General features: G+C 57.9%; 1 protein-coding gene across 3 annotated transcripts in view; it reads right to left on the bottom strand.

Annotated features, from left to right (window-relative positions):
* Nucleotides 1-27,363, bottom strand: part of SCUBE1 (signal peptide, CUB domain and EGF like domain containing 1) — a gene marked incomplete at its 5' end in the record, with an annotated part of 129,954 nt that overhangs the window by 50,206 nt on the left and 52,385 nt on the right. Inside the window, 3 exons of one of the 3 annotated variants that reach the window (XM_082636314.1) lie at nucleotides 1,111-1,200; nucleotides 3,837-3,953; nucleotides 8,509-8,634. The exons of 1 other annotated variant lie outside the window; for it this stretch is intronic. In XM_082636314.1, the coding sequence (XP_082492440.1) occupies nucleotides 1,111-1,200; nucleotides 3,837-3,953; nucleotides 8,509-8,634 (333 nt within the window). The remainder of the gene's footprint in view (nucleotides 1-1,110; nucleotides 1,201-3,836; nucleotides 3,954-8,508; nucleotides 8,635-27,363) is intronic. One more of the 3 variants, XM_082636315.1, reaches the window with a different exon arrangement.

Consider the following 27,363-nt stretch of genomic DNA (forward strand, 5'->3'; position numbering starts at 1 on the left):
GTGACCTAACGAGTGCCACAAAGAAGGCCGTGACAATCCCAGGTGACCCGATAGCTGTGCTCCAGAGGCCTGGCAGCTAGTGCCACCCAGGGTCCAGCGACCCCAGAACTGGCACTGACTGAGGAACAGAGGAACGAATGAATGTGGAGACGGATGGCTCTTCTGTTCTGCAGACCGAGCTCGGTTGCAGAGCAGTTATTTTCTCCGTTTTCCTCACCCTGCCCGGGATCAGCCACGCCAGCAGGCCTCTAGCCGCCCAGAGCGGCCCCAGGTGTTTCTGGGCAAGCTTCCCTAGAGTCTGGATCCAGCCCAGGGCAGGGCTCAGAGCGCAGCTGACATCACATGGACCCCCAAGGCAAGTGTGGGCCCGAGGGGGGCGGGCTGGGGAAAAGTGGGCTGAGACTGCCAGCCCAGTGGGCTTAGGCTGGGGTCATTCACAGACTGGGGAGCCTTGGGGCCAGAAGGGGCTGCCAGGTGACCCTGACCGGTCCTCCCCTCTCTGGGTAGCAGATTTCCCAACTATAAACCAAGCAGGGTGGACTGGACACCCCTGAGACCCCGCTGCCCTGCATCTAGATGTAGCTTTATTCCCCCTGCACGTGGCTCCTCTCTGCCGAGGAGACAGATGAGGACGTGCTGCCCGAACCCCTGTTCTACACTAACACCCACTTTGCTTCTGCGTCTCAGCATTGCTTTGCTGACCCTGGAATCCTAACTGCACATGTGGGCATTACTGCAAGTAGAGGGGGTTTACAGAGCACATCTCCTTACACGCAGAAGCCACTAGACATTGGCTCTGGATTCTTTGCTACAAACACACAGAGAAATACATGTATTCGATGGAGGGTAAAAACCTTAAAAAGGAAAAAGGGAGTTCACATCTGGAGCAGAGCCCCTCACACTCCCCCACGGCACGCACGATCACACACACGTGGGCACACCGCACAGATAAACACGCTCACCCCACACGCCAGCACGGCTCTCACAGCCTGACATACAAGAACGCATACAGACACCCCACGCGCCAGCACATACCACACACACACACACACACACACACACACGAACAAAGGTGCAAGTACAACAAAGGAAGTGGAAGAAAAGTGTTACCCATGCGTAGCCGCCGTTTCACCCGCTTGTCCACATCAGCTACTGACGTGGCATTGCACTGAGAACGCTCAATTGCAGCCTCATCCTTTTCTAAAACACAAGTAAGGGACAAACACGGAGCCGGTGGTTAATGAGAGCCCACTTCCCGCGGCCCAAGACAGTCAGCCTCTTGGCGTGGCGCACACAAAGCTGACACAGCACGCCGGGCCAGCGCGGCGTCCTCGCCAAGGGGCTCATCCCAGGAACCTCCAGACGGCGTGTTCAGGGCAGAGCGAAGAGGCGGTAGGGCGGGGGAGGGGGGCAGAGGAGGGGTGACCACAAAAGGACACGGGTGGGACACAGGGCCCATCTGCAAACACACACAGGAGGAGGCTGAGGTCAGAGCAGACAGGACCCACGTGCGGAGGGCCGGAGAGGTGGCCAGCACCCCCGCGGAGCTCGCGAAGACCCAGGCAGTTACAGACACCCCGGCTCAGGCTGAAAAGGCAGGCCCAGGACAAGGGGACAGGACCCGTGAGGTCCGGTGATGGATGCGCCTGGACAGCAGACGCCCTGTCTCAAGGGCGTGAAAATGTGTCAGACACTCATGCAAAATTAAGAACAAAACATACGGAAGGACAAACACGCAGACACTCGACAGTGGATCCAACCAAATAGACACAGAGAAACCAGGGGGTCGATTTGGGCAGCGCTGGTTGCCTGCTTGTCTATGGAGGACTGGAGCGAGACACTCAAGTGCTCAACGAGAGGCTGCAAAGAGGGGCGGCCGTTTGAGGAGCGTGCACAGAGAGAGACAGCCGGCCGCGTGGCCGGGAGCTGCCGGCATGTTCCCCGTAGAGGAGCACGTGAGGTTATCTGGCTCGCGTTTCTTTGCTCAGTGGGAGATGTGTGGGGACATTCGCTCCCGGGGCAGCCCGGGGAGCAGTGAGCAAAGGCAGATGAAAGGTTCTCTGGGCCAGCAGGGGGTAATGGTCCAGGGCCCAGGAGCTGGGTCTGGGAAAGGACTTCTAAGGAGAGGGGAGGGGAAGGGGCAGGGTGAGGGAAGCTATGTTAGACAGCAGATCCAAGCAGGGACCTTCACGTGCAGCAGACACTAAAGGATAAAAAAATAAGAGGATGAGCCAGGTGGACAAAGACAAGAAGTGTTAGACGAGGCTGGGCGTGTGTCTGGCCGGCAGCTGTTTGCGCTGGTCCAGGGGCTGGAAGAGGCAGCTCCACTGCAGACGCAAACGCTGTGGGAGACCCCAGCAGACGAGACAGGAAGGGGGCCGGCGGGCCGGGAGAGCCCCCGGGGGGCAGTGGAGACAGGGAGAGAGGTGGGAGAGGAAGTTCTAGATGGGATCAGGCTGCAATAGAGACACTGGTCTGAGACCGGGTTCTGCTTTGAATTTTTTTTTTTTTTTTTTTTTTTGGTTCTTTGGTTTGGTTTGGCTTTTGGCTCTGAAAATAATTAACGAACGTCAGTTATCAGACAAGACAGGCAATCAGGGACCATCACCAGAAAAGCAGGAGGAATGAGATAAAATGAAACCCAAAATGGCTGTCTGAGAGGAGAGACCACACAGAGGAAGGGAGAGCCACGCAGGCAGCACCTGGGACAACAGCCGGGACTGGGACGCGACCGCTGGTGCCTGGCCCGGCCCCTCCGCCCGACTCCCCCGGGGTACAAGGGAGCAGAGTCACAGGGGACAGAAGGTGACAGCAAACTCCGGGCTTCATGGCTTTGCTTGCTTGCCAACGCTTTTCTGTTACTTGTAAGTCCCTCAAGAAATATCTTCTGAGTCAATAATAAAAAAACAGGGCCTTTAAAAAAAAATGAATATGATAACTGACTTCCGGGGGGTTGCTGAACTTTGCCAGTTTTGAAGAGAAAGAAGAGGATGAACTGTGGGCACCAACTTTGAAATTCCTCTTTTTCTCAGTTAAAAAATAGGCTGTTAGTTTTGAGTGGGGAAAGAACTTACTAGTGATTATAACTTGAGATAATCACGAATACTCAAGCTTCCCCTTGGAAATAAGGACCAGGAGGACGGAGGTGACAGAGACTGAAACTGACACTCTTGTAACAGGTGAGGTGACACCCGAGGGGTGTCAGGAGGGGGCACCCGAGAAGAAGGGGCTCTAGGTGGGAGAGGACGTCCGGCGAGAGGCCCCGTAGCTCGGGAATGGAGAGCAGTTAAAAACACCCAGACCTGACCCGGGATTCACACCAGCCCTCTCCCCTGGTGTTCTAGACAACCAAGCCTGAAAGCAGTTTTCTGAGAAAACCTCTTGGTTTTCCAGATGCTGTGCAGCTCACACCAAGGAGGTGGTGATGCAGGCCGGCCGAGTCTCCGGTGTGTCTCCACGTCAGGGGAGGAAACCCCTGTGCTTCAGGGACAGAAGCTGCCCTCCAAAGGCGCACACACCACCCTCCTCCCCCACAGATCACCTGCCTGGAACCACCTGCACGCGGAGGATGAGGCCCCTCAGAAAACCCGCAGTGACACAAAGCAGAGGCGCTTGGTCTGGGTGCATGGGTGACCCTGGGAAGTGTTCACAGAAAGCTCCCCTTGGGGTCGCCCACCAGCCCCATCAGTACCGTGGGGCGCTCCCTTTCTTTTTCCCCATAAGCTTCCTTCTTGGAAACCAGTATGCAGTGGGGTGTGGCCACTTTCGGGCCACACGGGCACCCCGGGGGGCAGGGTGGCGCAGAGTGCTGTTGCTTGGCAAAAGCGCTTACTCACCGATGCACGTCCGACCGTCTGAGTGCAGGGCGTACTTCTGGTGGCAGCCACAAGTGGGGCCTGTGTCCGTGTCCTCACAGCTGTGCTGGCAGCCTCCGTTTCCATAGTTACAGGTTACTAGTTAGGCCCAAAGTGTACATACGTGTGTATAAACAGAATGACAACAAAAATGATTAGTTTATCGCCGTGGTTGTTTCTTTAAGGGACGGGGGAGGAAAGTGGGGACATGAGACAGTCAGTGCAGAGGCGCACATTTCCCTGGACATCAGCCCCTCTGGAGTCTTGGATGGAATCGCTCACTCCCTAGAGGCGAACTGGGGTGGGACAGAGGATGGACTTTGGGTCGTCTGGGCTTCGAACAGAGCTGGCACACAGCTGATGCACTCAGATAGTGTTAGTTGAAGAAAGGGATAAGCTAGACAATTTTATCCTTCCTAGGTTGCAAAAGACACTTTACAATAGCCTGTCCCAATGGGGCAAATGTCTGTTAATAGCAGGCATACTCTTCAAGGCGGTGGGAGGGGGCAGGCCCATGTGAGGGCTGGCGCTCATTTCCTTGGCTCTCGTAGACCTTTCTTTCTTTTGCTTATGTCTTGGGGCACGTGGAAGGATGTCCCCACGGATGCCTATTCCCTCCAAGTCCCAGCAGCCACCTCAATCTCTATCCACTCTAAGCCCTAATCCTCCCAAGGAAATGTCCAAACAGAACATATGCAAATTAATGTCATCTCAGATGCAGGTTTGAAAACGACCTTTTATTTAAACGTGTTACATAGTGTGCAAAGCTGCCCTTCAGCCCAGGATCTTAAAATGTTTCACAGCATCAGCAACCCGGGTCGCTGAAAAGGGGGCTGAACAAGCAGGAGCCCGTCTGAAGTAGGGAAAAGGAGAAATTCAAGTTTATTGAAAAGAATACACATTGTTCTCTCTTCCCAGGGTGAGGGATACCGCAAAAGGAGATCCAAGATCTCCATGGCAGGGCTTCTTGCTGCCCCTGCTTTACTCCGCTGTAAGATGACAGGGTGCCCGTCATCTGTATGCAAATGGTACATCGGGGCCTTGAGGACAGGGTGTCTCCTGGAGACCTTACCCATTTATCCAGAATTCTATCTACACTCTGAATTTATTTGAAAACCCTAATGATGATCAGGTAAGCAGAAGTAAATCTCAGACCAACCTCAGTCAGAGGGGCAGAAAATTCCAAACGGGCACAGTCTGAATGATGTTTTATCAGGTGACCCACGAGCAGGGCTGGGGCCAGAGGGAGGTCACTTGGTGGCAACTCCCCGGTGAAGGATTCCAGGTGTTCCAGAACTGAGTTCTGCAGCTGCGTTTCCCAGGTACTCCTCCTTTCACCCAGAGAACAGCACGGAGGCTCTGGGGTTTCCAGCCTGAGCGATGCTGGCCCTGCCAACCTGGCCACACGCAGTCTCCCTGCCAGGTGAGGAGGACGCGAGGAGAATGGTTCCTACTCACTGTCCCAGACACTGTCCTCAGCGACCAGTGGCCCTGGCGGGCTGCCTCTTCCACAGGGAGCTTATGACCATCCGAAGGAGGGACCCAGCTTCCGGGGCGACATTTCAAGGACATGCAGGACTGCTTCAGGAAACAGCTGGGGCTTTGTCACCAAGCCCTCTGGCCCCTCTGTGTGGGAGTGTCTCTTCTCCCAGCATTCCTGGGTGCCCGGCAGCCTGCAGTCAGGGTCTCTCATCTCTCTGCACAGGAGGAGCCTCAGGGAAGCCAAGGTCCCGGGGGGCTGGCACTTAGCACGGATCTCAGGTGAGGGGAGACCCCCACCTTGGGCTGGACATCATGTGCCTTTCCGGACTGAGAAAAGCCCCATTCAGGGTGGGCAGGGGTGGACCAGTGAGGGGGCAGTTCTTTCCGGGCTCTGGGCTCCAGGAGACGGACGGCACCCTGCAAATGGCTCTACGGAGGACACGGGCCTGTCTGAGGCAACCGGAGCGAGGGCCACTTTCTTGCTCCCTCTCTACAGGCCCGCGTGCATCTCCCAGACCACACAGGCGGAGCTGTGAACACGTAGAGAGACTACAGCACGTCCACGGAAGTAAATACTGGAGCCCTGAGCTCCGGGAAGACCCAGAGAAGGATGGAGAAAACCTCCTCTGGCCCTGGAGTGAGTCCCGGGCTCTGGAGGGAGGAAAGTTTGGGCACAGTCCCCTGTGTCCCGCTCGTTCATAGCGGCTGCCTAGGCCAGGCCTCAGCCCCCGACCCAACTCCAGATCTAGAATTTCCTGGGCCTCAAGTGAGCTCAAGGGCTAGAGGGAAGTCTCAGAGCTAACTTTACGCTAATCCACAGTAACCACACAGAAGAAACCAAAGCTGACGGGGTGGACAGGCAGGGGTGCCATCCCTCGGCAGGAGGGCTGCAGGGCAGTCACCCACTCCTGGGCTCCAGGATGGGTCCTGGACTCTCCACACACCTTGGCCACACCCAGCCACTGAGCAGAGGGTGGGACTCTATCTGCTTTACCAAAAGTTCGGGGCGCGGGCATAGCTCTTCTCTGTCCGGGTGGGGCGGGGGAGTCTTGGCCGTGCACAGAGCTCTCCTTATCCCTGGCCTCTCAGACCAGGTTGGTCCCTCAGGAGATGCTCTCTGAGCAAACCGTCCCCTTGTAGCACTTGTACCGTTCGCCCCACACGGAATTATAGGGTCAGGCAGCCAGTCAGTCAGTCCCGGCCACTTCCCGGGGCCCACAGCTCTCTCCCGGCACCTAGCTCAGGGCTTGGCCAGGGCGGGCGTCAGCCAGTCTTGCTGACTGAAGGAATGTGCTTTCCTCCTAGCCGAGCCTGTCAACAAGCCTGCCCACGCCACATATGCTGGTCCTTGGCCCTTGTCCTGAGGAAGCTCAGATTACCCCACGGGGAGGACTGGGAAGCTGGAGTTATTCCTTCTCTGTTCTGAAGGTTGCCTGGTGGCAGGAGGTTTCTCTGCAGCTAAAGGGATCCATCTGGTGTAGAGGACAGGAGGGCCTGGGTTAGAGCCGGGCATTTCCCTGTCAACAGCGTCCCGGATTGGTCCTCCCCTTGGTGACAGCATATGTATTGATCACTGCGATCCCGCAGGAACGACTAGAAGAGGAAGATTGGTCCACATCTGGGACCAACCTGGGCAGGAGGAAGTGTCTTCGCCTTGGGGAATGGATGAATCAGGAGTGGGGGCTGGAGCACGAGCTCCCTTGGTGATGGGGACAATGTCTGAGGCATGTGTGTCCCCGAGATCTTGATGACTGAGGAGAGTGGAGGACAACTGGAAGAATCACGATGACTTAAGGACGACTGGCTGGCAAAGGCCAGCTGTCTTCTCCACAGGATGAAGAATGGAAAGAAAGGCCATTTTCTTTAGGAGAGCTGGTCAGCACCTGTCTCCTGGTTCAGTGGCCAGCCTGGGAGCTGGACTCAGACTCCTTCATACCATTTTTCTGCAGCAGAAAGTGGGCCTGCTATGAAGTGCTTGTCTCTGGCCAGAGACGGGCAGCCTCCCTCCACTCTTTTCAGACACACAGCAAACATCACATCCATCTGGGCATCCTGGCTGTCCAGCGAGCAGAGGCCACATCCTGCCACTCCCCACGCAGCGTTGGGAGGATGCACTGCGTTCGAAGCTTTTGAGGACGAAGCGTGTTCAGCCACTGTCTCACTTCACGTGCTGGTTCCCATTCCTCCTGGGGAGTGCTGCGTGACCACAGTAAGAGGCTGGATTACGCCTGCGTCCTGCAGGCTGACCTCCAAACCGGTCCTGAAATGGCACCTTTGACCAGAGGCCTCATTCAATCCAGATTTCCCAGGGTATCATCATCTAGAGTGGGCCTTTCAGGGCTAGGCTATGAGCTCTGGTCTTTGATCCTGGAAATAAGCTCAGCACAGCCTGCGCTGGGACCCCCCCCCAGCCCCGCCCAGAATCAAGCTCCTTGCCTTCCTCTTTCTTTTTTTTTTAAAAATAAATTTATTTATTTATTTTTTGGCTGCACTGGGTTTTCGTTGCTGAGCGCGGGCTTTTTCTAGTTGTGGTGAGCAGGGTCTACTCTTCGTTGCAGTGCACGGGCTTCTCGTTGCGGTGGCCTCTCCTGTTGCAGAGCACGGGCTCTAGAGTGCAGGCTCAGTAGTTGTGGCACATGGGCTTAGTGGCTCTGCGGCACGTGGGATCTTCCCTGACCAGGGATCGAACCCGTGTCCCCTGCATTGGCAGGTGTATTCTCAACCACTGCGCCACCAGGGAAGTCCCCTCCTTGCCTTCTTTATACCATTCTGTTACCAAGGGCTGCCCTGGCCCACTGAGAACCCACAGTCCCTCCGTTCCTGCTGAGGAGCTCGAGCACAGGGCCAATGGGTCTCTTGGGTCGGGGGCAGGGGGGAAGGAAGAGGTTACGATGAGCACTGGCAGGGCTGTCACACAGGGCCCTGCCTAAGATCCAGCCCAGGTCTGGGGCTGTGTCAGTGGCACTATGCCAGGGAAACCCCGAGCCTGGGGCTTACGGCCCCTGTCCCTCATGCCTCCCAGGCCCCTTCGGGGGGGGCCCTGCCCTTCTCTCCCCCACCGAGAACTGAGTGCCCTTCTCAGGCAACGTCCAGCAGACTGGACACACCCCCCCGCAAAGCAACGGCAGGAGACGCGTGGGAATGTCTGACCCCTTTGCCTCCATCTACCTACATGTGCAGTCCTTCTGGTTGTGGGCAAGGTCAAAGCCGGGCCTGCAGTCACAAGCCACACCACCTTTGGGCGTCTCCCGGCAGATGTGGGCACAGCCATGGTCTTTGTTCATGCAGTTCATACCCTCTGGGAAGAGACAGACAAGAGAGGGGTTGGGCACCAGGGAGAGAGAAAATTTCAGGCTTAGGAGAGATAACCGGTGAAATGTCACAAGCAAACGTAGTGTTCTTGGGCTGCCGTTGACACGTGCATGGCATGCACACGGGGGGTGCACCTAGTCATCCAGATGGCGATCCCCTAGGGGGAAACTGAGGACACGGTGCCCAGGTCTAGAGCCAGGCCTTGCTCGGAGGGCCATAAATGAGCTCGCGGGACCCACGGAGGAAACACTCCTGACCTGGGTCAGATTACAGGGCATGGGCTACAGAATGCTTCCCAGGTCAGAGGTTTAGATGGTTTCCCCACGAAAGCGGATGTGGGTGGCATTTAAAACGATGGCGGTGCGCAGCACTTTTCAGTTTGTACGGGGATGCCACAAGCCCCCGTGGGGCAGGTGGAGACTTGCATTTCAGCCTGGGCGCACAGAGGAGTGCTGATGGGTCAGGGTGCCGACACGCCCCGGCCGGCCTCCAGCTGTCGCACCCAGAGGCGCCGGCAGCCCGCTCAGCCCCCTCGCACTGCACTTCTGCACAAGTCAGACGCTGCCGTGCTGGCCCACTGGACCCCGGGGCAGCAGAGGCTCGTCCTCACCAGCTCCACGGCTGTGTCCTGAACTAGACACCGCTCCGCCACACACAATCCCCCAGCTTCCAGGAGGGGTCTCTACGTGTACTTGGTCGTTGCAGTGCTCCCCAGGACCCACGGAACCCCCAGCCTCAGTGCAGAGCCCTGCAGGCCCGGGAGCCCCGAGCAGGCGTCCCTCCGCCCTCCGGGCTTATTCCGGGTCCAGGCCACACACGTCACTGTGTTCCTAATCACAGCCTGAGATTCCTGCTGGTTGGCAGATGTTCCTCTTTAAAGCAAAAATGTTTGCAAACCTCAGGCACCTTTTCCTCCAAGGCCTCAACTTAAAAGGGCAGTTAGCAATGGACTCCCCTGCTGGCTGGGAAACTTCAGAAATGGGAGACTGCGGCAGCGGCTCAGGGCTGGGCCACACCACTGCCTGCTCCGGCACCCCCATGCTCTAGCTGCAACGGGCTTTTTTATCTGGAGCCTTGTCCACGTTGGCCCTGCCTGGCAGGTCCTTGCAGCTCGTCCTCTGGCCGACTCGGAAGCCCTGTCCCTCCCAAGGCCAGCCAGGTTCCCTGTCTTCTCCCCTCCCAGAGGCCTCGCTGAGTGCAGAGCTGGGCTGCCCACGGGCTTTGAGGGCAGGAACTATGGACCATCCACCTCCGGAGGCCTGGCCTCTACACACCACCCACTCAGCGCCTGCCAAGCATCTCGCCAAAATGCACTCTGAGGGCCCTGGTGTGATCAGGGAGAACAAGGGTTCCCTGGGGTGGGCCGTTTGGCCCCTCTCCTGAGTCACCCACAGCTTTTGGGAAATCCCCTCCACCCCAGAAGACTTGATCCCCCCTCCCTGTCTGCCTGGAGCAGCTTGGAACCCCCTTCAGTTGACCCCGGTTGATGTTTATCCTCCTGGTGATTTGTGAGGAGTTTCCAGAATTTATGAGGTCAGGGGTCAAGTGAGAGGTTAGAGATCACAAGTCCATCAAGAGGCTAAGTGCAGATGAAAGGAAGAGCTGCTGTCCGCCCACACCGCCCGGAGGCCTCCTTCCCCAGGTGACTCACTAGCCTCCTGTTCAAGGTGAGGACTAGCTCAATCTTGACCTCGGCCACTTTAAGCATGGGAACGGGGCAACTGAGAATTGACCGATAGGGGCCAGTCAGCTACTGCTGCCGCTCCAAAAGGCGTGTGCACAGTAAGGCCCGTGCCACTACGGCCCTCCCTCCTCCGGGAAGCCTGCCTTGGCCCTCAGGCCCGTCAAGGGCCTTTTGGACACCCATGCTCTCCTCGCTGTGGGGTAGCTGTGTGGCTCCCCTCTGCTCTCCAGGTGACTCAGGCTGAGCTCTGGGCCTCCTCAGTGACCTCACCGTCCAGGGCAGGTCTTGCCCAGGAGGGGATGCTCCGAGTCCCCACAGTGAAGGGAAGGGAAATGGAATAGCCTCGGGTCTCGGTCTCCCAGCTGGCAGCGGTAGCCACCAACAGCCAGGCTCATGTACAGCTGGAGTGCTTCTGCTCAGCCCGAGCGCTTCTGGAGGCTTCTGACATGGTGGTCGTGAGAGCATTGCCATCACATTTAAAAATGACCCTAGCAACCACTCCAAAGAAGGCCACAACTGCCTAGCTAGGGGCCGGGGGTACGGCTTCCTCTGTGCGGGTGACTCAGCCCCTTGCCCAGCTGTGGACGCGGGAACTGCGCAACCTTCCCCTCCACCCTGGGGCGGCACTGGCTTCCGCGGGCCATGAGAAGCTCGGCTTCATGGCTGGCAGGACCACAGATGGTCAGGGCTGGACGGCTCCTTGCCATCCATCTTCCAAATGGGGAAAATGAGGCCTCGAGGCAGGGGTGACAGTCCCAGATCATACGGCAGGCCTGGAACCCAGGCTGCTGGGCTCCCAGCCATGGCTCTCCTGGTCTGGGCGTCACTGAGCTACCCTTGTGGGACTGAGATGACTGACAGGCAGCATGCATTTTCTGGGGTGAACAGAACTAGGAACCTGGCACAGAGCTGGGCTAATAAATGGTACCTGTTACTATTCGTTGTCCTCAGAATTAAGAGCCTATGAAAATTCAAGGCAAATTCAGACTCTGTGAAGCTCTCCAGGCAGCCCTTCAACGAAGCACAGAGCCCCTCGCTCCTCTTTGACCTTCACCCGGCTGCGGCTGAGCATGAGGGCGGAGCCTCAGCTCACCTGCAGAACCATCACGAAGCCTCGTCTCTCCTGCTGGTGGCACCTCTCTAGCCTTTCCAAACAGTGTGGCGTTCTTCGAGCAGCCGTGCTTTATGACAGCTGGGGTCCCGACCTCTCACCTGCTTGTCCTCTGAGTCCCCACTCTCCCTCTGCAGCCACCACCAGCCTTCCCACTGGGCTGGACGTATAGCAGAGCGGCCTCGGGCAGGCCTGGCCCACGCCCTCTGCAGCTGCTCTGTGAAAGGTGACGGGCTCTTATGAGCAAGGTCACTCTGGCGGCATCCTAAGCAAGGGGAGAGCTAAAGGGCTGGCCTATGAGACCCACGTCTCAGGGCAGCGCTGAGCTGAGTGGCTCCCCTTGGCGGCTAACTGATGCCTTCCTTCACTCTTTGGGCGCGGCTCAAGCTCTGTCCCGCAGACCGTGGGTCCTGGCTTTGTCTCTTCCTTCCAGCTGGCACAACGCTGAGGGCCGGCTCTGCACTTCTCCCATGCCTGCTTACCTGAGGCCATCCCGCCCACCAGCCAGCGAGCTCCGAGAGGCCGTGTCTTGTCCCTGCTGTGTCCCACGCCCAGAACCCTGGCTGCACACGGCAGATGTTCAGGAGATCTTACTGGGGAGCGGATGCAAAGGCGCCAGAGGGAGAGTCCAGCCCCCAGGCCGGCAGGCCAGCCTGGCCACATGCTCACACCATCAAAATGCTCTGAGGAAGGCTGAGTCTCGTGCAGGAGGGGCCGGGGCCAGGGCTTGCCTGCTCGTACCTGAGCCTCTGGTCAGATACCTCCTTCCCTCTTCTTAGCTGACAAATGGGTTGTCAGAACGTGTACCTCCAAGGGTTGCCGTGAGGCTCAAATGAGAAGACTGTGAAATGTGTGTGGCACAGAGCGGGTTCCTAAGGAAGCAGGGCTGTTCCTAAAGCTTTTCTACACTGCTCCTGCTTCCTTCTGCCTTGTGTAAAATGCGAGTAGCTGCTAAGTTGCCCTCTCCTGCCAACCGTGGGTAATTTGAGGGGAGACCTGACCTTTATTCTTTTCTGTATCCCAAGTACCCAGCACGGGGCCTGCCCAGAGTTAGGGGTCAACAAACAGTAACTGAAAGAAAGCAAAGAAGAATGGGGGCGAGAAAGAGAGGGAAGGGAGGAAGAAGAGAGAAAGAGGGAGGGAGGAAGAGGAGAGAGAAATGAAGCCTTTCTTACCTCAGAGCAGATTAAACCCATTGCCTATTGTTTAGGGGACAAGACGAGAGGCATAGAGAATTTGGAAAGCACTACTGTGGCATTCGCGCTGTGTGTTCTGTGAAACACAGCACCCCAGGTCGCCTGACGTAGGGAGTTCACAACGCACGTTAAAGGCTCTGAGAAGTCCTGCAGGCACTCGTGGACAGCCCCCTCCCCCTCACTTAACACAGTATCCTGGGGAGCTCTGCCCCAGCCCCTCTGCGAGGCTCTGGGTTACAGGCTTAGAGACCCCAGGGTGGCCCACTTCAGCCCCTCGCCTTACAGATGAAGCCACGCTGGCAGAGGGACTGCAGAGGGCGCAGGTCGGGTCGGGGAACACGTGGAGCCTGGCGTGGCCTCCTCTGTGCCTCAGAGCCTCAGGGGTAGAGCAGACAGCTCTCCCTTCTTGTCCGCCCAGGGAGGCGGTCCTGAGCACTGCGAGCTAACAGGGGTGGTACTGGGGGGGCTACTGCTGAGGGCCATGGGGCCAAGTGGAAGTTTGGATGGGAAAGGTGAACCCCGGGGCATGCAAGGTGCGTGTTGCCAAGCACTTCTGCTCCAGGAGAATGCACCTGGGCTCCACAATGGAAGGGACTTCAGGTCCCCCACCCTGCTGCAGCCCCATCCCAGCTCCTCTGAGGCAGCCCAGCCCATTCCCGCCAGCTCTGGCTGGCACACTGGCTCCACAGGCTTCTCCAGAACAAGGGCGGAGCCCAGAACTGGGCACAGAGCAGGCTTCTGCGAGCCTGTGGAACCGAAGGGCCCTGTCTCCCTCTGTCCTCCTGTGGCCCCCTGCTTTGTACTGTGTCTACTCTTGGGAGCTGGACCACAAGAGAGCTGCCCCGGGGCCAGGTGCAGTCACTCCCTTGGCCTCACTCCCCATCTTGATACCATGCAGTGCTGAGTCCAGCAGAAAGCCCTGTTCATCTCCCCTCCTCGAGGGGAAGTGAGATATAATTTCAGAGCTGTTCCCAGAAATCCCGGTCTTCAGGGGCCTGGTGCCAGTCAGGCCAGGCTGCCTGCCAGGTCGAATCTAATTTGATCCAATCCATCCAAATCCAATTACGTTCTGCAGACTCGGACCGAGTGTCTCCTTGGTGCCCAGGATGGGGCGGGGAGCGATGAGGGCACAGAAGCTTTGCTGACACATCGCCAGGTCCATATTCAGACTCTGACGCTTGCTGCATGACCTTGGGCAATCCCTTCACCTCTCTGAGCCTTAGTTTTCACCTGTGAAAAGTGAATAGTTTTCGGACCTGCCTCCCAGGCACTCACTCAAGGTGCAGGCCCCTCCTCTGGGCCAGTGAGGCTGGCTAAGGGTGCAGGTAAGGACCTGAGGGGCTTTATACTGGGCAGGGGAAGCCATTGAAAGGTTGTAAACTGGGCAGCGATGCACTTTGTGTTAGAAAGATCTCTGGATGCTGCACGGAGGCAACCTGCTGGGGCAAGAGTGCAGGCCAGAAGCATGTGGGAGGCTACTGTTATCACCCTGAAAGGGACGAAGGAGCCTGGAGGGATGGCAGCGTGTGTGGGGACAGGGACAAAGGCTGGATTTGGGACACACTTCAGAGCCCCTTTCTCTCAGTTTTCCAGAAGACATGATGTAGGGACTCGGGCTCTGACTTTCATTTCTGTACTTTCATTTAACGTAACCCTCACCGTAAGCCTAAGAAGTGGGTATGGCCGTGCCCATTTTATAAACAAGCCCATGAGAGGCTGGATCAGGGTTGGGGAAAGACGTGCCAGGGCCACACCATGCACAAGAACTCTGGGCTGCACCTTCCTCTCCCAAGCGCCCCGAGCTTCCTTCTGACGGGCCCCTCCCCAGGTTCTTGCACTCTCTAGGCCCGGTGACGGGCCCCCGCAGCCCTTTCCCACCAGGGCCTATTTTCCCAAAGGCCTCCTATCATTTTTTGATGCTCTACAAGAGTGTGCACAGAGGTAAACGATGGCGGACTCTGACTGCCCCAAACCAGTGCGTACGTCGCGTCTTCTGTAGAGCAAAGTTCACGGATGCATCTAAAGCAGGGCAGTGGGGCTGGGGGCCAATCTGTTTGTATTTAGGGGCCAGCCTTTCTCGTAGCCCCCGGCCCAGAATAACAAAGCTGGAATGTGTGCCTCTCAGGGGTCGTTGCTATGGCGACTTCATCAATAACATCATTTTCCGCATCCCTGTCCCTTAAACACGCAGGAAGGGAAGGCAAGCTGGGAACGGCAGAGCAGGGAGAAGAGAACAATTACCTTGTTACATCCTCCCCCAACTCGGGAGGAAGGGATTTCCCTCCCCTTCCACCTCATCAGTAGAAAATTACGGAGCCCAGGAAGAGGCTGGAGCCTTGCGGGTGGCGGGGTGGGGGGGTGGTGACAGGAAGAGGCTGCTGCTTTCCCCAGCCCAGACTCGGCAAGCTGGCCAAGCCAGGCAGGGAGAAACAAATATGGCCTCCCACATGCTTCGAATGGGGGCGCTGAAGGGAACGCTAGCAAGGTCCTGCCGTGGGGGGAAAGGCACAGGGGCGGCAGCAAGGATGGGACCGTGGGAGAGGTGACGAGGACAACAGCCGTGCACGTCCGCCCAGAGCCGCCTGTGTGCCAGGCTGAGCCGCACGCTTTACATATGTTATCTCGCGAATTCTCCCCACCACCTCAGCAGGGCGCTTCTGTCCCGTACTGGCCCACTTAACGGATGAGAACACTGAAGCACAGAGCGGTTAATAGCTGAGGTGAGGGGGCCGGATCTAGGGGCAGCCCTGAAGCAAGACAGAATAGGGGGCAGCTCTGGGCTGCGAAACAGGAAACTGAAACTCGCTGCAGACGGATGAGGACCCACCGTAGCTACCGTTATTGAGTGCCTTTTGTGCCCTAAGCACTTTACGTGAATAACCACCTTTAAGTCTCAGGACCATTTTTCAAAGTAGATGCTATTATCCCCTCTGTGCAAGTGAGGAGAGTAGGACCCAAGAAAGGCTGGTAACTTGCCCAAGGGACACGGATGAGACAGGCATACCGTGTTTCACTTCAAAACCTGTGCTCCCCGTGGACTTCTAAGAGGCAAGGGAGCATTCATGGCCAGGGGAGGGGCAGGGACACCCGAGCTGTCCCCTTCTCTTCCTTACCTTTCCCCAGGGTGGGAAGCACGGAAACGACCCAGCCCCTGCCCTCCCTGGCTATGTCCACTTTTCCACATTCTGTCTCTCCAAGCCCATATCAAATGCCAGCTTCTCCAGGATGCCTGATTTTTCACCCCAAACCTCCCCCGAGTCAGGAGTGACCCCTCCATGGTCCTCAGACCCCCTGCCTGAGCTGGCTGTGGGCTGGGAGCACACCCTGTTCTCTCCTGATCCGCAGGGCCCAACCCCAGGCCCGGCACAGAGGCAGACGTGAGAACCCAGGCCCTTATCATATCACTCTGCCAGGTAAGTAGTTCTGTCATCATTTTACAGAACCATTCAGAGAGACGGAGCACTTTGCCCTTGGTCACTTGGGTAGGATGTGGTAGAACTGAAACTTGAACCCTGTTCTGTCTGACTTGAAGACCTGCCCTTCTCCAGCTGCAGAAGGAACTTTCTAGAGCATAAACCTGACTGTATCTTCCCATTGCTAAAAACCCTTCAATGCTCCCACCCCAGCCAGGGCCCAGGGTTTGGCTGAAAGTTCTCAGCATGGCACTCTAGGTCCTCCCCATCCTCTGCTTGCCATGGCTCTAGGGAACAGGGACACTTGGCTCTCGGCCAGCAATTTGAGATTCTGCTTGGGTGTCACCTCTCCTAGGAAGCCCTCCTTGTTTCCACCCTCCCCTCAATTCCCTCGGATAGATTAGGGGCTTGGGCTTCCACAGCCCTCTGGACTCCCCTCTCTCATAACACCCACCACACGAACTGTAACTTCTGGGTTTGCTGGGTTCCCCCCACCAGACTTGGGGGGGGTCCTTGAGAGGCAGGGCCCAAGCCTGAGTCACCCCTTCGCCCTCCCCCCACCCCCCGGCCACTGCACAGAGCCCATTTCAGGCCTGAGAAATGTTCGCTAAACCTGGCTACACTGGCGAGGGGCCTGGGCTCAGCCACTCTGGGCTTTGGACTCTGCATCAGAACAGCGGCCAATACTCGGGCAACAGGACATGTCTGTCTGCAGGCCCAGGCCTGGCTGCCGCCTGCAGCACAGTGCTGGCCCCAAGCCTGTGCCGCCTGCCTGCCCGCCCGCCGGTCCGGCTCCACCTCGATCCCCTAATTACACTCTAACAGCATCTGTGCCTGGATGGTGCTCGGAGAGGCTCTCATTATGGGGCCTGGGCTTAGCAGAATGCAGGGCTCTGTCTCCCACCCTGTGCCCCTGAAATTACATCCTCCCGGGCAATTCCAGGCCTGGCCGGGGCGCCAGCAGCCGGCTGCCCCAGACTAGGCCCCCAGCTGACCACGAGCCCAGCCCACCCCAGGCTGCATCCCTACGGATGGCCCCACCTGGGAAATAGGAGTAAGTCTGTGGGCTTCACTCGCCCAGAGCACCTCAATGCCAGGCCCCATGCCAGGCTCTTTGCAAACTTCCCTAATTGACTATCTCCACGATCCTGAGTGCCAGTTACCGTCAGCAGGCCCACCAGACAGGTGACAGTGCTGAGGCTCGGAGAGGGCTCCCCCACCTTGTGCGGTGGTGCAGGGACCCGACCCCTGGCCAAGTGCTCACTTCACACACCCCCAGCCCTGTGCTCACTTGGCTGCCTCGGGGTCCCTCGAGGGGACTATGCTCTGCCCTTCCTCCAGCGCCTCATTGTTTTCATCAGCCCGATCCTTTCCTCGCTGCTCCCCACTGCCCACTCCCCGGCACACAGACCCCTGGGCCGTCCCACCACCTCCACCCCTGCCTTCAGGCTGGATGCCCCCTGCCAGGGCCCCGGGGGGACTGGCCCTTGTCAGTGTGCACCCTGCCTCCCCCGCAGCACCTGCTGCCCAGCTGGTGCAGCCTCGGCAGTGCGGCCCTTGTGTGATTTGACCCCCAACGCCCTCCATGTTTATCTGCTCACCTGCCTATGTGCTTTCCTTCCACCAATATTTAGGTGGGGTCTCCCGGACACCAGGCCCTTCCTTCTGCAGGACCAGCCCGCTTCTTGTCTGTGCCTTTCATCCTGCCCTGCTCTCCCAGTGGCTGGACCACAGTTGAGCCCGTTGTAGGTGTGCAACCGACACCCACAGCGTGGCTGGCCCCGAAGTGCCTGCTCGCTTACAGACAAAGGCCCGTCTCTGAAACCAAGCCATCCTGCTTTGAGTGAGTTTACATACAAGCAAACAGCCAGAATGGACTGGTTTTCTGGAAAGCAAGAATTGGAAGGGAACTTAAAGAGCATCCAGATGAAGCCTCTGCTTTTCCACTGAGGAGGCTGAAGCCCACTGGACAGGACTTGCCCTGAGCCATGCAGCAATTAGCACATGTAACCTTCTGACTCCCAGTGGCTCCCTTGACTCCCCATGCCTTCACCCTCAAGTTCAGTGTTCCTTTTTTTTTTTTTTTAATTTGTTTGGCTGCACTGGGTCTTAGTTGCGGCATGTGGGATCTTTAGTTGCGGCAGGCAAACTCTTAGGTGCAGCATGTGGGATCTAGTTCCCTGACCAGGGATCGAACCCGGGCCCCCTGCATTGGGAGCACAGAGTCTTAGCCACTGGACAGCCAGGGAAGTCCAAGTTCAGTGTTCCTTCCATCACATCAGGAGGTGGCTCACGAGGCACTGCTGGTTCAGGGCTGTCGACCAGCCTTTAGGCTCACCCTTTCCCTCACTCACTCATTCTACACCTTTGCTGAGCACCACCTGTGTGCAGGCCCTGTGCTGAGGCCACCAGCAGAGCCAGCCAGGATGCACATGCGTCACAGGGGCATTTTCAGCTAAGACCAAGTCCTTTGCCGCAGCTGCTCACTGAGTGGGCAGATTCTGTGTACATGGACAGGTGGACAGATGGACGGATGGCCAGCTGAGACTGTGGCTGGCTCCTGGAGTGCCAGATGAGAGCAGAGGGGCAGGGCTGGCCTTCTCGGAGAGCAGGGGTGGACCCCAGCCTCCCTTCAGCCCCTCACCTCTGGTGCCTTGACCAGTCCTGGCCTTGAGAGCCCCTGGAAAGCCTCCTCTGTGAGATGAGAGGGAGCCTGCCTGGTGGCTGTGAGGACCACGCAGCAGTGCGTGCAGACACACGTGGACAAACATTTGCAGGGCTGCAGGTGCCACAGGAAGGTCGGCATCACTGAGGTGGGGCGGGCCTGGTTTTTACCAGATCTACTTCCTATGCCTATTCCAGCCCTTTCCAAGGTATGTGGCCTGGAAGTCGCTTGGTTTCCTCTTCTGTGAAGTGGAGAAGGAAGGTCATTAAAGGGCCCTAAAGAGGTGATGGCTCCAGCTCAGGGTCCCTGCCCACCCCCACAAGGTGGAGGTGGCGCTCAGTAAAGACTGCCCTGCCCACCCCCTACCCCGGCCCTGTTTGGCCAGCTCTGCAGTGCCTGTCCCTTCTGAGCCGCCCCTCACCCTGGACCCCTGCCCCCTCCATCCCCTCCCAGGGCTAACCGTCCTTCCTCTTCCCGTCCCCTGAAGTTCCCTGGCTGATCACTAGGCGTCACCAGGAGCACATCCAAGCCTCTCTGAGGCCCAGGTGGCTGGGATCACAGGCCTGTGAGACTTGCCTCCTGGGTTTTCACTCTGCTTGGGCTCCAGAGGCTAGGGGTGCCCCCTTCCTTCCCCAGGGTTGCCAGACACAGCAAATAAAAACATAGGATGCCTGGTTAAGTCCAGATCTCAGATAACACAAGTATTTCCTGAGTGTAAGCATATCCCAAGTATTGCATGGATCATATTTACACACAAAAAAGTATTCATTATTTATGTGAAATCCAAATTTAAATGGGTGTCCTGTATTTTATCTGGCAACCTTATCCCTCCCTCCACGGGGACCCTAAAGGGAGCCATGGGGGGATAGTCAGCTCACACAGGACCCAGGCCATGGCCTGGCTGTGACCAGGGAGCAAGTCTGTTTCTCTTTCCTGACAGGTGACCAGACGAACGTAGCCCAGGTGCAGGAAAGGCCAACGTGGCAGCTGAGCAAGTGCTCCCCCAGCAGCTCTGGGGGGCCCTGGAAGAGAAGCTACAAGAATGCTGGGGGATGTGCCAGCAGGAGATTCCCTAAGGACACGAGCAGCTCCCAGGCACCTCAGCCGGTGCCTCACCTCCACTGCCCACCACGTGCTGGGCTTTGGAGTCGCCAACACCTGGGCTCTGGGCTGGCTCGTCCCAACCCAGCTGTGCCCGCTGTCCCTGCCTGCATCTCCGTTCCCTACCCTGCACAACAGGGTGGCAGCTGTTACTTCCCAGGGTCCTTTGAGGATTAAAGGGCGCCAGGGACTGGGTACACAGTAGGAACTCAATAAATGTTGAGTACCTTTCCCTTTCCCCAGGGACCGTATCAAGGGCATGAACAACCACCTTTGGCAACTTACGCTGATTCCCACCATTTATTCTAACTTGAACAGACTGCTGAATGGTCACTTCACTCGGTAAACAGATACATGGGCACGCACTGGGTCAGCCACTGTGTGGGCCTGGGGGACGAGGGGTCAAGTTTGGGGCAGCAGGGAGGATCAGTGCTCCAGGAGAGGAATCAGCTCGTGCAGAGAGGCTGACATGCTTGCCTTGAAGTCAGAGACGGCTTCACAAGAGGAGGCGAAGCGAGATAGGCTTTGAAGGATGACGACGAGTTCTCCAGGAAGTGAGGGGGATGGGGAATGGCACTTGAGGCAGAGGAAACAGCACACAGCGAGGCCCATGACTGGTAAAGGGCTCCCCGGTCACGGGGAGAACAGAAGGCAGGTGGGGGATGGGTGAGGGGCCGCACTCTGGAAGGCCTTGGAAGGCGGTGAAGGCCGAGTTCCTGGTGCGGGAGAGACAAGGGTTTGTTGTGGCAGCTTCATGACACGCACGGCAGGGAGAGGAGGCACAGGAAGGTCCTCAGTGGGGAATGACATGGACAGAGGGTCACGCAGAACAGTGGCTCCCACTGCTGTCAGAAGGCGGATGGGACAGGCAGACTGGGGAAACAGTTAACTGAGCGGAAGGGTGAAGCCTGGCCCCTGGAGGAGGGTGGAGAGGCAGGGCCCCAGGGCTGCAAGGGGCTCCAGGCAGTGGGCAAGCCCTGCTCCCACCCCTCTATCCATTTGTTCATTCAGTATCGTTGGTCTCAGGAGCTGGTAAGATGTGGGTTCAAATCTTGACTGTGCTACTTACTATGGACAAATCTCTTGGCTTCTCAACCTCCATTTTCTCACCAGCAGAATGGGATAATACAGCTACACGGCACATCTGGTCACTCCCGTCACAGTCTGGGCACAGTGCTTGGCACATAGTGATGCCCAGTGACAGCTGACAGTTTTACCAATTTTAGGTCCAGGGACTCTTCTAGGGGACAGAGTATACACATATTCTCTCATTTGGGTCCTCATAAAAATTTCTATAATGAACACTAATGTTTGTCCCATTTCACAGATGAGAAACTGAGGCCCCAGGATGTGCAGCCAAGAAGGGAGCCAGGGCCAGGGCCAGCTACCCCTGCGCTGTCCACACTAGGAGGCCGAGGTCCTGCAGCGTGGAGGAAAGCCCACCACCAATGCCACTAAGTACTGGGGTCCCTGCAGGGCTGCTTGGTAGGGGCTGGCTGGAGGCCCGGCCAGGAGACGGGCGTGAAGCTGGGCACACCAGCCAAAGGAGTTGTTTATGGGATGGGAGGCTCGTAAAAAATAATGGGCTGGATTTATCGTCCCCGCCTCAAGGGCCGTTCTGGACTGCAAAGGGCCGGGACAGGCCTTCTCCGGCAGCACCATAAATCTGCCCACTAAATGCGAGAGCTGTTTATTCTCCCGCCCACCTGGTCTGTAGGCCGGGGGGCGGGGGGAAGAACCTGCCCCATGCTCCGCCCCAAGGAGCAGCCAGAGGGGCAGCCCTGAGGCTGGGGTGGGGTATTCTCCGGCATGGCCACCGTTTCCCCTCTTTTAAAACAGGAAATTCCCGGCCACACACACCCACGGGGAACCTAGAACCCACAGCTGATGACAGAAAGCCCTGGAACAGGACAGGGGATGTCCCTGGTCCTACAGGAAGCACGCTGGGGCCTCTTAGGTCAAGGCCTGGCCCAGACCCCATCATGTGGGAATCACGCCCCGGGAAGCAATGGGAGCCGGCCAGCCAGGCACCCTGATAGGACCCTAAGCTGGCGTTCGGCTGGGGTGGCTCGGGGGGGACCGTGAGCCTCTGTCCACAGGCATTTGAGTCCAGAGATGGGGGTGGAACAGGAGAAGAAAAACTAACTTGGGCGTCAGAAAGCTGGCCTCCCATCCCGAGGGCTGCCTTGGGCTGTGGCCCAGCTGGGGTTCCCTCCCGTGCTGGGGTGACAGGGCTCGCCCGAAGTTCTTCCCGGGGTAGCTGCGAGCATCACAGCGGTCAGGGTGTAAGAGCACCGTGAGCTGCGGAGGGTGGGGCCGGCCGGGCGAGGACCCTTGCTGGCTGGGACCCGAGAAGAGGCGGGAGCGGCCGAGACAAAGTCTGGAGGAGGGTCAAGGACCAGCCTGGAGGAGCGTGAGGGGAGGGCCCTGGATGAGGGCCAGGATGGGAAGGCAAGGGCGGCCATCTCCCCTGAGAAGCACCGGCCCTCTGCCCTGACTTGTCCCCAGGGACCCGTGCCTGAAAACTGCCCGGGGACCTCTGCCGAGGGTTCCCCAGCTGGCCCTGCGGTGGTGTGGGCTTTGGGCAGCGGGCTCAGGGCGAGGCTCCCGGCGGCGGCTGACCCGGAGCAGCCGAGGGCGCGGGGCCTGTGCTCCACTTCGGGGTCTGAGTGCGGCTGGAAGGAGGGCTCTCCACTTCTTCTCCAAGTGCCACAGGGGAGCCCAGCCCCCTTCCCCGGCCTGGCCCCGGGGCGGTGAAGTGCAGTACAGAAGCCAGAGCACGGCTGTCCCCATGCCCCCTGCGGGGAGCTCAGAAAACTCCCGAGCCCCTGCCCCCTGACCAAGTCCGGTTCCTGAGCTCACGCCCACCATCCCGGCCACTGCTCGGGTCCCAGGCCGAGTGGGCGAGGAGAGAGTGTGGGCGCCCGCATTGTGCATGCGTTGTCCCGGGCACCTGCGGTCAGGACGCCGAGCCAGAGGCTGAGCAGGACGCGGGCTTCAGCCTCATGAGAAGTAGAGACTGGCTGGTCCCACTGTGGGCCCCAGGATCCCCTCCAGGGTTCCGGACTCTAACAAGAACAAGGCCCCACATGGATCAGAGCCACTGGACCCTCCTTCAAACCGCCACTGAAGTACTCCGCACCTATGTGATGCAGGGGCCGGGCCTCTCTGCAGAAAGGCCTGCCTGCCCCGCCGCCCGCCTTCCACTCTGCCACCGTCCTGTCCACCCACACTGCCCCCGGTGAGGTCCTGACCCTGATGGCCACCAGGGCCACCTCCCAGAAAATCGCTTCATCTCCCTTTCCAGCCCACAGTGGGGAGCGATCTTCCCCAAACGTGGATCATACGTCCACCCCTGGGGCTGATGGGGGCCCCATCACTGTCACAGCAAAGTTCAAACCCCTGCCAGACACGGTCTCCTGACCCTCTCACTTCTGGCAGCTTTGGGTCTGGTTTCAGGCTCTAGGACCCACTCTCTCCAATGGGCAAAGAAGGCTGCAGGGACACGGACTCTTCCGGCTACCAAAATAAAGTTGGAACCTTAGACGACAGAGAACCCCTGGCCGGAGGCGAGAGGCCAGGCCGGCCTGAATGAAGGGCCCAGGCAGTGAAGAGCAGCTGGACGACCACAGGGTGGAAAGACAGGAAGGGTGCCGGGGGCGGGAGCGGCAGCAGACCCAGAATCTATATGTGACCCCGTGAGAAAAGTATCTGGTACAGGGAAGGGGCTCATATCCGAGTCCCCCTTCCTCTCCATCGAGGCTGCATGGCTTACAGAAATGACCTGAGGTCAGGACCAGCGCTGGCACCCAGCCCACCAGGCTCTGCCACAGAATCACCTCCTCAGTCAGACAGTGCTGGAGGGTGACAAGTGTCTGAGGGCCCTCTCTGCTCAGACACCATCCCAGAACTCAGGCCCAGAGAGGGCTGGGACTGCACGTCTGTCTAGGGTCTCTGCCTCTCCATCTTCAGAGCCTTGCTCCAAGTTGGTTTTCAATGTCAGCTGCCTCCATTACTTTCAACCCAGGTCTGGACCCAGGTGGCCCCGCCAGCTTCTCGCCCTCTCCTTCCCATTACTGCTGCACAATCCCCCCAAAGCCCCCGGCCATGCCGCCCACTCTCCACTCTTCAGCTCCTTCAGAGGCCACCTGCCCTCAGGGGCTTCTTCGATCCCTCTCCACCTCCCCCAGGCTCCCAGCCCTCAGGCAGAACTAAGTTCCCTGTGACCTTAACAGGCTGCTGGCTGAGCCCCTCAGCACTGTGGCCCAGGGCCCAAACTGACCACCCGGTACATGATGCCACGCCATGCCACGCCATGCCACACCCTGGGTGCAGATTTGAGCATCACAGCCCCAATCCAGGTTGACCAGCACACTGGGTGAGGAAGTCCCTCTTCTCTTTAGAACCCGATTTCCATGCCTGACCAAAGAAGGGGCGAACCACGGGATAGTTGTAGTCTCTTTAAACACTGGGAGGCAGCCACAGAAGGTGGTCATGATTTGAACCCAGACCGCCTAGGTGCCAGTCCTGGTACTACTCCTAGGATCCACGTGACCCCGGGTGCATTACCTGCCTCTGTTATTTGCCATCTGCACATGGGAAGTAATAGTACCTACCCTGTAGGGCTCAAGGGGTTATGAATGAGGTAATTTTAGCGTGGCAATATGCCTTGGTTTGCGTGGGACAGTCCCAGTGTATACCTGCTGCCCTGTCGCAATTAATAGCACCTCCTTTCACTCTCAAAAGTGTACTGGTTTGAATATTAACTTATAGAGCCCCCTGGTTAAGACAGGCAAAGTGCTCATAAGGTGCCTGGACGAGTACTCAGCTATTCAATTATTATTAAAATGCTAATTCTTGGCTGCTGAGGCGGTTACACAGAGCCACATGTAATAAAGTGGCCGAGAACCATACGCGCACACCGTACTAACACCAACTTCCCGGACTCGATACCGTTCTCTAGTGATGTAAGATGTGACTGCTGGGGGGAACTGGGTGAAGGGTATGTGGGACCTTGCCTTACTATTTTTGCATTTCCTTATGACTCTACAATTACTTCAAAATAAAAAGTTTCAAAAACCCTACTGTTTGGTCTCTAGCTACAGTTGAGTACAAACTTGCAGATAAAATGAACAGATCCTAAAAATACTTCACGCAGGGGTCTAATAAACAAAAGGATGAACTCTAAGAGAGGTCCCAGAGAATACCCGCAAACTCGGAAATAGGTGAAAATGGCTCCTGTGAACAAACAGCTGTGGCAGAGACCAAGGCCTTTCCTGAGAAGCCAGGAGCCCTCAGGCTCACACAGTCTCCCCCTCTGCATGTGGACCCAGGGCTGCTGGCTTCACATCGAGACCCCCTACAGACAGGGGTGCGGAACGGCAGGCAACAGCAGTATCAGAAGAGTTAATTCCAGCCCAGAAGCTGGGCCACTCAGCACAGCGACAGACATTAACAAGCATTCTCTGGCCTTCAGAGGAGTGGCTGTCTCAGTCACTGAGTTTGTAACAAAAATTGTGAATCGTAGGGAAAAGAGGCGGGGCCAACTTAGGCTGTTACCCTGAAGAGAGAAGGGATTGGGTGAGCCATCTCAGGGGATCTCCACTACGGAATGTTTTTGAACTCTTGGTGCTTAAAGAGGCACACTTGGTACCTGGGACGCTCACACTTGAGGAGCATCTCTGCTTCTCGCAGGCCTCACCCTGCCTGGACCGGCTGCAAGCCTCATTGGAACCCTCCACACAGGCTGCCCAGGCTCAGAGGCCAGCCCGCCAGAGGACGGGATCCTGCCATGCCGCTGGCTGCATCCCTGGGCAAGTTTCCTATCCTCTCCGTGCCTCGGTTTCTTAGTCTGTAAGGATGCAACACACTAGTGCATGAAAAGTGCTCATCACAGTGTCTGGCAGGCAGAAGCCCCCAGGACATGCAGCTCTCACCATCACCATCATCACTGAACGCAGAAGCAGCCAAGCTTTCCTATTCCTGGCTCCCACCTCCGATTTTGGCTGGAGCCAGTATTACCCTTGATGCCAAATCTTGAGCTTTGTGAAAACGCGGCCCTGAGTGTCACCAGGAATGCCAGTGGTGGGCGGGCAGTGCAGTTTCCTACCCATATTTATATGTGCATTTAAACAGGCTCAGAAGGATATTAAACAGAACATTAAATGCGCTCAGGTAAACCCGTGACGCCTCTGCTGAGAGAATGCCAGCCTGGCATCTGCTCTGCACGGGCCTCAGCCTTGCAGGGACACGGATGCTCAGCTGCCCCATGGCCAGTTCCAGTGCCTCCAACGTGGGAAAGGAGGCAGCACAGCAGGGCTTCGGCGTGCAGTCAACTGTGCAATGGCCTCTCAGAGCCTCTGGGCCCCTACCACTTGGTCCAGAGCCTGGGCACACCACAGCGTCCACTAGCATGTGCTGACCAGGAACCTACCTGCACAACCCGAGGATGTGGAGTGTCCGGGCCCAGGGAGCCGCCAAGAACTGAGCATCACTCTCCTTCCTCCCTCAGGCCTTTGCCATGGGCCCCATGTCAGCACAGGACACAGAGGGGTGGGGAACACGGTCTCCACCCACAGGGAGCTCCCAGGCTGCAGGGATGCAGGCAGCAGGTAGAAAACTGCGTTCGGTGGCCAGTAACGGTGGGGGGTGGGAGACAGGCAGCCCTCTGAGCACAGACAATGCAGAGCCTGACAGTGCTCCCTGGGCCGGCTCAGGACAGGCTGTGCAGTGACTGGGCACTCTCACCAGCGCTGAGTGGGGCACCAGTCAGTAGACAGGGTGGGGCGGGGCTCCCCGGGCCCGGGGAGCAGCGGGGGCAGACAGAGGCCCGATGTCCTCTTTATGTCTGGGTTCCCGACTGCCCGTGCCTAGCAGGGGCCTGGCGCACTGCTCAAACCTCCACAGGGAGGACGGGGCTGGACGCTCCTGGAGGGCAGGGGCTGGTCTGACCTCTGCAGCCCTAGGCGGGTCAAGCAGCGAGTGAGCTAGTGCCGGATGAACGGCCGTCTTGATGGGCATGTCCTGCCCTGAGCACAGACAAACCCAGGTGCGAGGGCCACCAGCTCACCCCTCGGAAAGGAGTTGCTTGAGGATGAGGCCTGACTCCTGATCGCCTCTTCACCCCCGGCTGACGCTCAGGCTTCAGCCAGCAGCCAGCACGCATCAGCAGAGCCTTGCTCAGTGTGCACCCAGGCCCTGACTCTGCTGCTGGCTCGGGAAACTGGCCCAGAGAGGGTGAGGCCCTGCCCTCTTGGGGCCTGTTTCCTCATCTGTGATAAATAACAATAATAAGAGCCCACATTTATTGAAACTTTCTTTTCAGCATCTTTTTAACTCTATGAAGTCGGGACTATGACTCTCCCCATTTTACAGACCAGGCACAGAGAGGTTAAGTGACTTGCTCAAGGTCACACAGATGACAGGTGGTGGAGCTGGGATTCCAGCCTAGGCTGCGGGGCCCTGGAACCTGTGCTCCTAGTCATGGCATAACACAGAGATGACAGGTCTCCTCTGTGCCAAAGGGCCCTCAGGGATGAACTTTGA

Source organism: Mesoplodon mirus (assembly GCF_964341445.2).
Source record: "Mesoplodon mirus genome assembly, chromosome: 11".
NCBI classification, from domain to species: Eukaryota; Metazoa; Chordata; class Mammalia; order Artiodactyla; family Ziphiidae; genus Mesoplodon; species Mesoplodon mirus.